The sequence below is a fragment of the Solanum lycopersicum genome, chromosome 2 (assembly GCF_036512215.1).
Source record: "Solanum lycopersicum chromosome 2, SLM_r2.1".
NCBI classification, from domain to species: domain Eukaryota; kingdom Viridiplantae; phylum Streptophyta; class Magnoliopsida; order Solanales; family Solanaceae; genus Solanum; species Solanum lycopersicum.
The window spans coordinates 65,013,008-65,024,538 of NC_090801.1; the positions used below are offsets into that span (position 1 = coordinate 65,013,008).

At 34.7% G+C, this 11,531-nt stretch overlaps 4 protein-coding genes across 5 annotated transcripts; 3 read left to right on the top strand and 1 right to left on the bottom strand.

Annotated features, from left to right (window-relative positions):
• Positions 1-315: 315 nt before the first annotated feature.
• RBCS3 (ribulose-1,5-bisphosphate carboxylase small subunit) lies at positions 316-1,274 on the top strand. 2 transcript variants are annotated; one of them, XM_069293133.1, is made up of 3 exons: positions 316-546; positions 639-766; positions 861-1,274. In XM_069293133.1, exons 1-3 carry the CDS (start codon positions 370-372, stop codon positions 1,096-1,098), a joined length of 543 nt encoding a protein of 180 aa, XP_069149234.1. In that variant the 5' UTR covers positions 316-369; the 3' UTR covers positions 1,099-1,274. The 2 variants fall into 2 exon arrangements, with proteins under 2 accessions (XP_069149234.1, NP_001334840.1); NM_001347911.1 differs by having other exon boundaries at positions 370-546; positions 639-773; positions 861-1,091.
• A 1,144-nt stretch (positions 1,275-2,418) lies between these two features.
• Positions 2,419-5,315, bottom strand: LOC101268635 (complex1_LYR-like protein). Its single transcript, NM_001347595.1, has 3 exons — positions 5,247-5,315; positions 4,016-4,513; positions 2,419-2,982 (listed from the first exon to the last, which is right to left on the bottom strand). The coding sequence occupies exon 2, from the start codon at positions 4,494-4,496 to the stop codon at positions 4,023-4,025; it is 474 nt and encodes a 157-aa protein (NP_001334524.1). The 5' UTR covers positions 4,497-4,513; positions 5,247-5,315; the 3' UTR covers positions 2,419-2,982; positions 4,016-4,022.
• A 1,288-nt stretch (positions 5,316-6,603) lies between these two features.
• Positions 6,604-7,580, top strand: RBCS4 (ribulose bisphosphate carboxylase small chain 3B, chloroplastic-like). Its single transcript, NM_001309210.1, has 3 exons — positions 6,604-6,808; positions 6,901-7,035; positions 7,118-7,580. Exons 1-3 carry the CDS (start codon positions 6,632-6,634, stop codon positions 7,346-7,348), a joined length of 543 nt encoding a protein of 180 aa, NP_001296139.1. The 5' UTR covers positions 6,604-6,631; the 3' UTR covers positions 7,349-7,580.
• A 1,424-nt stretch (positions 7,581-9,004) lies between these two features.
• On the top strand, positions 9,005-9,936 carry LOC138341862 (ribulose bisphosphate carboxylase small subunit, chloroplastic 3). Its single transcript, XM_069293896.1, has 3 exons — positions 9,005-9,250; positions 9,343-9,477; positions 9,565-9,936. Exons 1-3 carry the CDS (start codon positions 9,074-9,076, stop codon positions 9,793-9,795), a joined length of 543 nt encoding a protein of 180 aa, XP_069149997.1. The 5' UTR covers positions 9,005-9,073; the 3' UTR covers positions 9,796-9,936.
• The last annotated feature ends 1,595 nt before the right edge of the window (positions 9,937-11,531 follow it).

Below are 11,531 nucleotides of genomic sequence, written 5' to 3' on the forward strand. Positions count from 1 at the left end.
CAAAATGAAATTAACCAACCATTTTCACTCATTCCTTACCCCTTTTAGGATGAGATAAGACTATTCTCATTCTGACACGTGGCACCCTTTCTTGTGGCTTAATTAATATATCTAATTATTATTATAGCTCACCCACCCTCCACGCCCAAATTAATGTCATTAAGATGGAGTTATAATTCTACTTAATAGATTCGATAAAATTCTACTTTTGAAATGTGAACAAGGGCATGATCCAATGGTTACAAATGGGTTGGTTAATTTGTGTCCGTTAGATGGGAAAGTTAAGTGAAACCTTATCATTATATATAGAGGGAGAGACTAGAAAGCAATAACCCTCTTGAGTTCAAGATAAGCACTTGGTTTTCAGCAATGGCTTCTTCAGTAATGTCCTCAGCAGCTGTTGCCACCCGCGGCAATGGTGCACAAGCTAGCATGGTTGCACCCTTCACTGGACTCAAGTCCACCGCTTCTTTCCCTGTTTCAAGGAAGCAAAACCTTGACATTACCTCCATTGCTAGCAACGGTGGAAGAGTCAGTTGCATGCAGGTTTGTGTGTGTATATATATATACGTACAACAAAATTCATTGACTATAATGTTATACTCGATTAGCTAATTTAACTATTTATAATTGTATAGGTGTGGCCACCAATTAACATGAAGAAGTACGAGACTCTGTCGTACCTTCCTGATTTGTCCGACGAGCAATTGCTCAGCGAAATTGAGTACCTATTGAAAAATGGATGGGTTCCTTGCTTGGAATTCGAGACTGAGGTCAACATCTATCTCCTCTGTTTTTAAAATTTACTAGCTAGTATGTTGATATGTCGTGTTAACAGTGTTGTGGGATATCATGTGCAGCACGGATTTGTGTACCGTGAGAACCATAAGTCACCAGGATACTACGATGGCAGATACTGGACCATGTGGAAGTTGCCCATGTTCGGGTGCACTGATGCAACCCAGGTCTTGGCTGAGGTGCAGGAGGCAAAGAAGGCTTACCCACAGGCATGGGTCCGTATCATCGGATTCGACAATGTTCGTCAAGTGCAGTGCATCAGTTTCATCGCTTACAAGCCCGAAGGATACTAAGTTCTAGAAAAACTAATTGCCCTATGTTTATAGGGACAGTTTGTTTGAATTCTCCTTTGGGTTTTCCCTTGAGAAATTGTATTCATTTTCCCTTGTTTTCCATCTTTTTATTCCGTGTATGATTAATTCGAATTTCAATCAAGTTTACAAGAACTATATTAATGATATTTGTTTCTTTACTAATCTCTTTCTGAAAAATTGCTTAATTTGTGGTTTATTTATATAGCTAGTGAAGAAACCTTACCCAGAACACGAACCAGGTTCGTGTAGTAAAGATACAAACACTTATTGAATTAAAAACCTTCCTCACTCAAGGAAGGAAAAACCTTGTTTTATTAATTCAACTATAAGATTTTGTGATTACAACTCAATAATCAAAAGTCTTATCTCTACTACTCCCTCGATTGACTCCAATCGATCTCTCCAAAAGGCCAAACCCACCTTTTGTTACAACTCTTACTAAGACTCAACCCTACAAAGAGTCAAACCCACGTAGTAATCCTATCAACCTTGAAGACTTCAATTTGATGAATAATTCTCCCTTGTTCTCTGCGTGAAGTCGTCGTATTCTTCATACGCGTCTTTTTCTTCTTATAGAGTTCCTTTTGCCTTCAGTCCTCAGATAAGGTAAGGAAGTTATTATTAAACAAGGATTCCCTTTTAAAGTACAATCCTTATTATATACAACTTCCTTCCTTAATAATATATTTAAGGTTTTCCTTATTTGTATCAACTTATACCTTTAATATATTATTTTTGGCTTTGACAAATAACTCTATTTTCTTGATTACTTGGCTAATCCATTTCATTTTACTCGATCTTGGCTTCTTTTGCTGCGTACATTTGCTATTGATTATTTGTGCTTCTTGTCTATCATCAAAACATGAATTATCGATTCTATCATATTCTATCAGCTAGCTAGCACCACAAACTTGGATTTGGCTTTAGATTACTTCACTCCAGCCATACTCCATGGCAATGGCCTCATTGTATGCGCTGCTTAGAAATAGACCAATTTTAATTTGTTGCTATTGTAGTCATATTTTAATTATACGATTATTTACACGAGACAGTGCAGGGTTCGCAAATTGATTTCATCTCTTAAAGTTTCTGTCTATAGTTGGAAAGAATAGCAGGACATTTTTAGTACGTTTTTTAAAGAAGCATATCCATTACTATCCCACAGTTTGAGAGTGTTCATCCTAACTTTCTTGTACTTTTCCCTGTTGAGGATATTTATTTAAACTATTAATAAAAGACGAGTAGACATCTATCTAGTGGTATAAATTCTCAACAAAAATAATAATAAAAAAATAGCATGCATTGGTTCCAAAGAAGTGTACATTGGTATAACTACTACAACAACATATTGTGTGAAATCCCACGAGAGGAAATTGAAATTGAGTGGGAAACAAATGTTTTTTGCAGAGAATATGATGAAGCATTAAAAAAAGAAACTGACAAATTCTTCGCTGAAGCTATTCTGTTGAAGTTGTTTAACCATGAAAAGGTTATGAAATGCTTCTCTTATTAGTTCGGTCCCAAGTCCAAAACTCTCTACATGATCACAGAGTCATTCCCCTCAGGCAGCTTGAAAAAGTATTGGTCAAAGTACGATAATGGCGTTGCTATTGATTTGGCGAGTAACAAAAATTGGGGCAGGAAGATTCTTGAAGATTTGAATTTTCTTCATTGTCAGAGGCAGGCAGAGTCTGGAAGGTTTGAACTTTCTTCATTGTCAGAGCCCTAAGATCGTCCATCGAGACATCACGACAATGTGTTCATTCAGAGTGGTGGGAACTGGGAAGCGAGTTACGCTTGGAGAATTTGGGTTGGCAGAAGAGATTCACTTGTTATGGTTCTTGAACTATCACTATACATTTCATAACACCTGCACAATCAGCATAGCTGAATATCAATCAACAATTGAGAAAGAAGGGAGTGACTTAAATATCACATCAGGATTGTGATGTAACCCAGCCTACTAGTACTTTGATTGTGGAAATGACATAAATAAGCTTCAAACAATAATATTTTCCACGACCTCCACCCCACCATTATCAAGGACGGTGATGAGTTTTCAATTGTGAGCAATACCAAACTTTGCGAGCTCATGAACATGGTTTTAATTCTCCATCTCATTGATCTACTTCTAATTCTACACAATGAAAGCTATTTACTCCAAAAATAAAGCTTCTTTTTCCGCTTGTCAACCTACATTTACAATTCAAACTATGCACTGAAAAGTACTAGTAATGCATAATAGATGCTATTAAGTTTGATTGCAAAAAAGACGTACAATCATCAAATAAACATGCCTAACAATAATGACAATATTTTCAACTTCCAAACTTATGATAAGAAGATAAATCATAACCATTATGAACTGCAAATTACTATCATTCAAACAAATCCATGATATTGTAGCGCAAAGAAGACACACAACATGTCAAATTGTTAGCTTTCTACTTTTTCCTGATTGATTAATATGGCCATCCATCGATCTTTTATAAGGGACACAAACTTATTAGTGTTTCCTGTTGTGCATTTTATCCAACACAAAGAAGTTCGGCTAATTGTAATGTTCCTGCAAAATCAGCCACACTTTATTCATTTGAGTCCCACTGGACAAAAGTCTGTCTGTATTACAGATTTTAAGTATGTATTATAAAAGTCAACCAATCAGCCTTTAAACTTGAACCCTACTTCAGATCAAGCAATCACCCAACCAGTTTCAATAACAATCTTATCTAAGAATTCAGTTCCAAGAACAAACTTATCTGAAGAATAAATGTAAAAATACTCGATGCTAAAAGAAACTGAAGTTAACGTCATCCTGTATGTGGTAATATATCGTATAGATACTGTTCTAAAAAAACCTGTTATTTGATGGGTGTTAGTTAATAGAAAAAAATTCGACTAACCAGAATATCAAGGAGCATTTGAATTGCCGCGTTGCTTTTCAATTTCTTGCTTTTGTTTCTCAGCAAGTTTATCCAAAGCAGCTTCCAGAGCATCCCGACCTCCAATAAGCAACCTGGTGATGACCTCTGGATCTCTCTCAAATTGTGCCTCCTCGAACTCTTTTCGGACATTTTCTCTAAGAACATCCCGCCAGGGAATGCCTTGAGAGTTGGCCCACATGAAGAAGCGGGTTGCGCGGATGACATCTCGGTAGAGACTTAGAGCCTCGCGTCGACTGCTAGTGAGTCGTTGTCTATTTAGGAGCTCGTTCTCGTCATCATCAAGGTTCTTCTCCTTTTTGACCACATGTCTATCCAATAGTTCCTCCATAGTGTCTGGACCATGGTGCAGGAGGCAATAGTGATGCAAGAGCCATCTTGACTTGAAACTATGATCCAAAGCAGTTGAAAGATTTCGGAACTTTCGAATATTAGCATTCATCTGAAACCTCGACTTGACTGGTACAGAAAGAGAAACAAGACTTTAGAGAAATCGTACTTCATCATATACTTCACACGAGAAACGCATGTAGATCAACATGAAGTGAAAAATGGTCCAAGTTAAAAATAAACTTGTTAAGAAGGTCAGTAACATCCAAACAGAAAGTCTTGCTTTTCTTAAGAATGCTATCAAACACAATAGCCAGAGAACAGAAGTGGTGCGCATCTTCTGGTATGAGAGATACTACAACAGCAACAACAACATACAACATACCCGAGAAATCTCACAAAGTGGGGGTATGCCAGATACTACATGATTGGAATATATTCCAGCTGATTCAATACTTTCTACAGCAATGCACGACAGGAATAAAGATGAACAAAATCAAAAAAAAAAAAAGAACTTCTCTTTTTCCATTTGGGCGCGTAATGAAAGAGCTCCATGTGGAAGAATGGGAGAACCCACATGCTTATTCCATTCAGTTTAATCAGAATTCAAGCATAATCAATTTGGAAAAAGCATAACCAAAACAGTATAGAACAGAGAAAATAGATAAATTAGAAGACAGCAACACTATAAAAAGAACAATTTACTCTTCACCGGAACTTCTCCTAACAAAATGTAATCAACAGGTACTGGCAACATAACACAAAAAAAATTTGACTACAACATACACAATTGAGTTCACACAAAAAAAAAATTAAAATCTGAAAGTAGCCCTAATTACAGAAAAAAGATTGAAGATGTAACCTGTTGTAGGTATCTGCAAATTAGTGAGTGGAAAAGAGAGAATGCACAACAATACTTTGGGCAATTAGCGTTGTAGGAACGGAAGAAGAATTGGAAAATAGTGTTTGGCAATTGCGGGTCGAAAAATGGGTTAAAATGGCAATTGCGGGTAGAGAAGATGGGCCATAAATGGTTACAAAATAGATATGGGCTCAACATATTTTCTGGGCAGCCAATTTTAAAGGCATTTTCCTTTGAGGAAATAATTTCTTTGGACTTCAGAATATGAGTTGAAAGTAATAATTCTAATAATGAAATTAAACAAGGATGATTAAATGGCAACAAAATGGAGTAATATGGATAATCAACGCAACTATATAGAGAAAAAATAATAGCGCTACCATATACGAAAAATAGTAAAAAATTATAATAATGATTCAGAATAAATTATTAATAACTAAAAAGCGTAAAGAAATAAATTAGAGAATAAGTGATACAAAATTGGATGTTAATGGATACTTCTTATAATTGCTTAAAAGGAATACAAGATGGGAAATAATGTGTTATTATTATTGATGTATAAAGAATTTGTACAATTTTTGTATCAATAAAGTTCCAAAAATAATCTTTAAAAAATAAAAGTACCCTTTTATGAACTTTTTATCAAATAAATGAAATCCAATATTAGCAAAACATTGATATTATTACTAAATATTTGTTAAATTAAAAAATATGTCATTTTATTTTTTAACAGATATTTTTTAAAGTAAATGTTATAAATTACGAAAAAGGGATTAATGAGTATCAAAACAGCCTAAATGGGAGGAGACAATAACAGAAATTTGCTGTAGTAAGGTGGCTTAAGTCATCATTTAATTTGATATTATAAAAATTCTAATTAGTTTATAGTCTTTCTTTTCCTCTTTTGTTTGTCTTGTATGCTAAAAAAGGTATATTATATCTATAAATTATGTAGCATAATGACCACATCTGGCATCATCTTTACACAATTCACCTAAATATCTCAAGCGAAGTTTTGCCAAAACTGAAGAAAAGATTTGAACAACCTATCAAGTAACAAAAATCCCAAACAATATAGTCATCTATATTAAATCTTTTCAATTGAAGAAATTGTCAAAGACACATACCTCTATGAGTTTTTTCATCAATTTTTTTTTCTTTTTTAAACTGTATTTTTAAAAAAATATTGAATAAAACATGTCCTATTCATTAGTTTGGGAACTTTAAGATAAGGAGTGTGTAATTTCAGAGGCTATTAATTTTGAAATGTCAAGAGCCACATAATCCAATGGTTATGGTTGCTCTTAGATGAGGTTATTGCTTTAGGTGAAACCTTATCATCATTATATATACAAGGGGATACTAGAGACCAATTATTGTCAACAATGGCTTCCTCTATAGTTTCTTCAGCTGCTGTTGCCACCCGCGGCAATGGTGCACAAGCTAGCATGGTTGCACCCTTCACTGGACTCAAGTCCACTGCTTCTTTCCCTGTTTCAAGGAAGCAAAACCTTGACATTACCTCCATTGCTAGCAACGGTGGAAGAGTCAGTTGCATGCAGGTTTGTGTGTGTATATATATATATGTACAACAAAATTCATTGACTATAATGCTATACTCGATTAGCTAATTTAACTATTTATAATTGTATAGGTGTGGCCACCAATTAACATGAAGAAGTACGAGACTCTGTCGTACCTTCCTGATTTGTCCGACGAGCAATTGCTCAGCGAAATTGAGTACCTATTGAAAAATGGATGGGTTCCTTGCTTGGAATTCGAGACTGAGGTTAACCTCTGTTTTTAAAATTTATATATTAGCTAGTGTGTTGATATGTTGTGTTAATAGTGTTGTGGGATATCATGTGCAGCACGGATTTGTGTACCGTGAGAACCATAAGTCACCAGGATACTACGATGGCAGATACTGGACCATGTGGAAGTTGCCCATGTTTGGGTGCACTGATGCAACCCAGGTCTTGGCTGAGGTGCAGGAGGCAAAGAAGGCTTACCCTCAGGCATGGGTCCGTATCATCGGATTCGACAATGTTCGTCAAGTGCAGTGCATCAGTTTCATCGCTTACAAGCCCGAAGGATACTAAAATGCCAATTTTTAATTATGTAATGTATAACTGACCCTATGTATTTAGGGGAAGCTTGTTTGAATCCTCCTTAAAGTTTTTCTCTGGAGAAACTGTAGTAATTTTACTTTGTTGTGTTCCCTTCATCTTTTGAATTAATGGCATTTGTTTTAATACTAATCTGCTTCTGAAACTTGTAATGTATGTATATCAGTTTCTTATAATTTATCCAAGTAATATCTTCCATTCTCTATGCAATTGCCTGCATAAGCTCGACAAAAGAGTACATCAACCCCTCCTCCTCTGGACTACTCTAGCTAAACTTGAATTTCCCCTTAAGATTATGAAATTGATATATCCTTAACAAACGACTCCTTCTGTTGGAAAATGTAGTACTTGTCTTTCTTCTTTTGGGTATATATAGTTTATATACACCATACTATGTACAACATCCAAGTAGAGTGAAATGGATACATGTACAAGACTTATTTGATTGATTGATGACTTGAGTTGCCTTAGGAGTAACAAATTCTTAGGTCAATAAATCGTTGATTTGAAATTAATCTCTCTGTCTTAGACAGATAGGAATTATGACTTCCAATGGTCCAGAAAGCAAAGTTCGCACTGAGGGTATACTTGGAATTGAGACTTGCACAGGTCCAGAAACCAAAGTTCCCATCGAGCTCTAAAATCACATCTTTGGAATGAAATTCAATTAGAGATAAGTTGCTTCATAGCATAGGTAAAATGGAAGATGTGAAGTAACCTGCAATAATCAGTGAAATGACATTAATACACTAAATACTTCATATGTAATTATCCTTTCCAGGTTAACAATACTCTATAAAGTAAGAATTATCAGAAATGGGCTCATCAAACTTTTGTACTATGTATTTCATATAAGGAAGTATAACTATACATAAGTGTATACACAACTTTATTCCTATTTTGTAAAGGTGGAGAGACTGTTTTCGATGGATCTAAAGCAATATGTCTATAAAATGCATTGATATAATAATTATCTGAGAAAATCCAGAATTGGCGTTGGATTATTTCAGCCAAATAGAAGTTTGTACCATACTTGTTGATTCCTTCTAAGTTAAGGTGAAGTATCATTCATAAACAGTTTTCCCCAAAGTACTACTCACCAAGTTTCCCTTTGTAGAATTAACAGTTCAAATATATGGCGCAGAAATTACTCTATGCCCAAAACCAAACGAGAAAGAAACAAAATACAGGGGTTGCAGACTTTATTTTCGTGTTAGGGTGTGTTTTTTCATGTAATTAATCAAAAAATATTATGACAAAAACATTTATACATATTTTTACTCAACACTCTGGGTATCAGGGTGGGTTGTGTTCGACAATCAATATGGAAAGGAAGTATTTTCCTTATTTTTTTAGTTAATATTTTCAGTTATACCAAACATACCTTGTGATATTATTTTTAAAAATGAAAAACTCGTCAGAAAGAAAAAGCAAAAGCAACAAAAAAATTGCAAGTATTTTTTAAAAAAGAAAAAAAAAACATATCTTGTTTGTCAGTATGGGAAGTTTGAGATAAGGACGAGTGAGGGGTTAAAATTCAGTGGCCATTGATTTTGTAATGCCAAGAACCACAAAATCCAATGGTTACCATTCCTGTAAGATGAGGTTTGCTAACTCTTTTTGTCCGTTAGATAGGAAGCCTTATCACTATATATACAAGGCGTCCTAATAACCTCTTAGTAACCAATTATTTCAGCAATGGCTTCTTCAGTAATGTCCTCAGCAGCTGTTGCCACCCGCGGCAATGGTGCACAAGCTAGCATGGTTGCACCCTTCACTGGACTCAAGTCCACCGCTTCTTTCCCTGTTTCAAGGAAGCAAAACCTTGACATTACCTCCATTGCTAGCAACGGTGGAAGAGTCAGTTGCATGCAGGTTTGTGTGTGTATATATATATACGTACAACAAAATTCATTGACTATAATGTTATACTCGATTAGCTAATTTAACTATTTATAATTGTATAGGTGTGGCCACCAATTAACATGAAGAAGTACGAGACTCTGTCGTACCTTCCTGATTTGTCCGACGAGCAATTGCTCAGCGAAATTGAGTACCTATTGAAAAATGGATGGGTTCCTTGCTTGGAATTCGAGACTGAGGTCAACATCTATCTCCTCTGTTTTTAAAATTTACTAGCTAGTATGTTGATATGTCGTGTTAACAGTGTTGTGGGATATCATGTGCAGCACGGATTTGTGTACCGTGAGAACCATAAGTCACCAGGATACTACGATGGCAGATACTGGACCATGTGGAAGTTGCCCATGTTCGGGTGCACTGATGCAACCCAGGTCTTGGCTGAGGTGCAGGAGGCAAAGAAGGCTTACCCACAGGCATGGGTCCGTATCATCGGATTCGACAATGTTCGTCAAGTGCAGTGCATCAGTTTCATCGCTTACAAGCCCGAAGGATACTAAATGTGTATATGTCAACAGTGAGAAACTGTTCGCATTTTCCGTTTTGCTTCTTTCTTTCTATTCAATGTATGTTGTTGGATTCCAGTTGAATTTATTATGAGAACTAATAATAATAGTAATAATCATTTGTTTCTTTACTAATTTGCATTTTCACATATGATTTCTGGTGCATATCATAATTTTCATTCCACCAATATTAATTTCCCCCATTCAAGTTACTTATGAAATAGAAATCCTCTTCTCCGACTACTTTATTTGTCCGAAAGTCTTGTGGCTGCTATATAACGCAAAATGGATAGAGAAGATTCATTACTAAGCCGATCCTAACTAGTTTTGATTTGGTAAAACCTAATGTTAGCAGGCCGTAGTAGTGTATTCGATATGGTTGCAGCAACAAAAGTGAAGAGCCTGCACAACTTAGAATAAAACTGATAGCGATTGCACATTATCTTTTCACTAACAGCATAAATAGTTAAAGATAAATCATGATACTTATAATTGGTAATCTATAAGAATGACAAGTAATGTGCTATAAACAATATCTGCAAAATTTTGTTATGCTATCAATTTCTTTTCCCAGTCATATGTCCTTTATGTCGATCGATGTAACATACCAACTACATTTGGCATTATTATAAGACAAGTTTTTCACTATATATGGGAGTATCTCTAATTTTTTTCTGGCCACAATTGAAGGATATGGCGATAATCATGTCCAAACCTTTTTCGATTGAAGAACAAAATCTCAAATTAAAATGAAGTCATAAACATTTCAATCTAATAGAGTTTCATATCCAACTATTCCTTTTTTTAAAAAATGAATAATATAACTACCTAACCAGTCAAACTTATACATGACACTTATTTTTTATATATAGCAAGTGTTTCTGAATTTTGTCTTGTGTAAATGATACAACAATTTTTAAATCTGCTTTGTATAAGTGACACACAGTCAAAGTATTATTCAAAACTATCGCTAGCTAAGCTTTATAATTAAGTCTCACACTATGGTCATTTATGAAATTTTCTCGTTTTTAACCCTTCACGATAATGATAATACTTTGTTAGCCATATAAGGCCCATAATGGAAGTAGGTTCATGGTGTTGACATGTGTGGACCTGCTAAAAAATAGATAGACTTAAAAAGTTCTGTTGTTTCCTTTTGTTGCCTTCTACTAAGCTAACGTGAAATATCATGGCCCAAAATATTGCTAGGTTTGCCTCTCTATAGGTAATATCACGTTTCTCCTAAAAGAGAATTGATCCAACAAAATTGTAGTACATGTATCACATTATTTAGAATACTCTATGCTGGTCGTAAAACTTCTTGTTAATTAATTACCTTCTTCATTTTTATTTGTTTGTCCTATTTTGATCTGTCATACAGTTTAAGAAAGTAAAAAATCTTTGTATCTATATCTATATTTGCAACTAGCATTACACACACAAAAAAAAAAATCTTGCTAAATATGTTTTTTTAGAGACAGTTACATTTTAGCACTCTTTATGTAAATACCGCTAAAATTTACAGTGAAATTAGGTCTGATGATATTACCAGTAACAAAAGATTCAGCACTAGTCTTTGTTAATATGTATATTTATTATTGCTAAAAACAGTATTTACTATAATGTAGAATTATTTAGCTTGCTTATGAATTAAATCCTTACATCTTACATAAAAGTTTTGAATATTCTACTTGATCGGAATCTTGCTTATAGCTTTGATCACTTCTGAC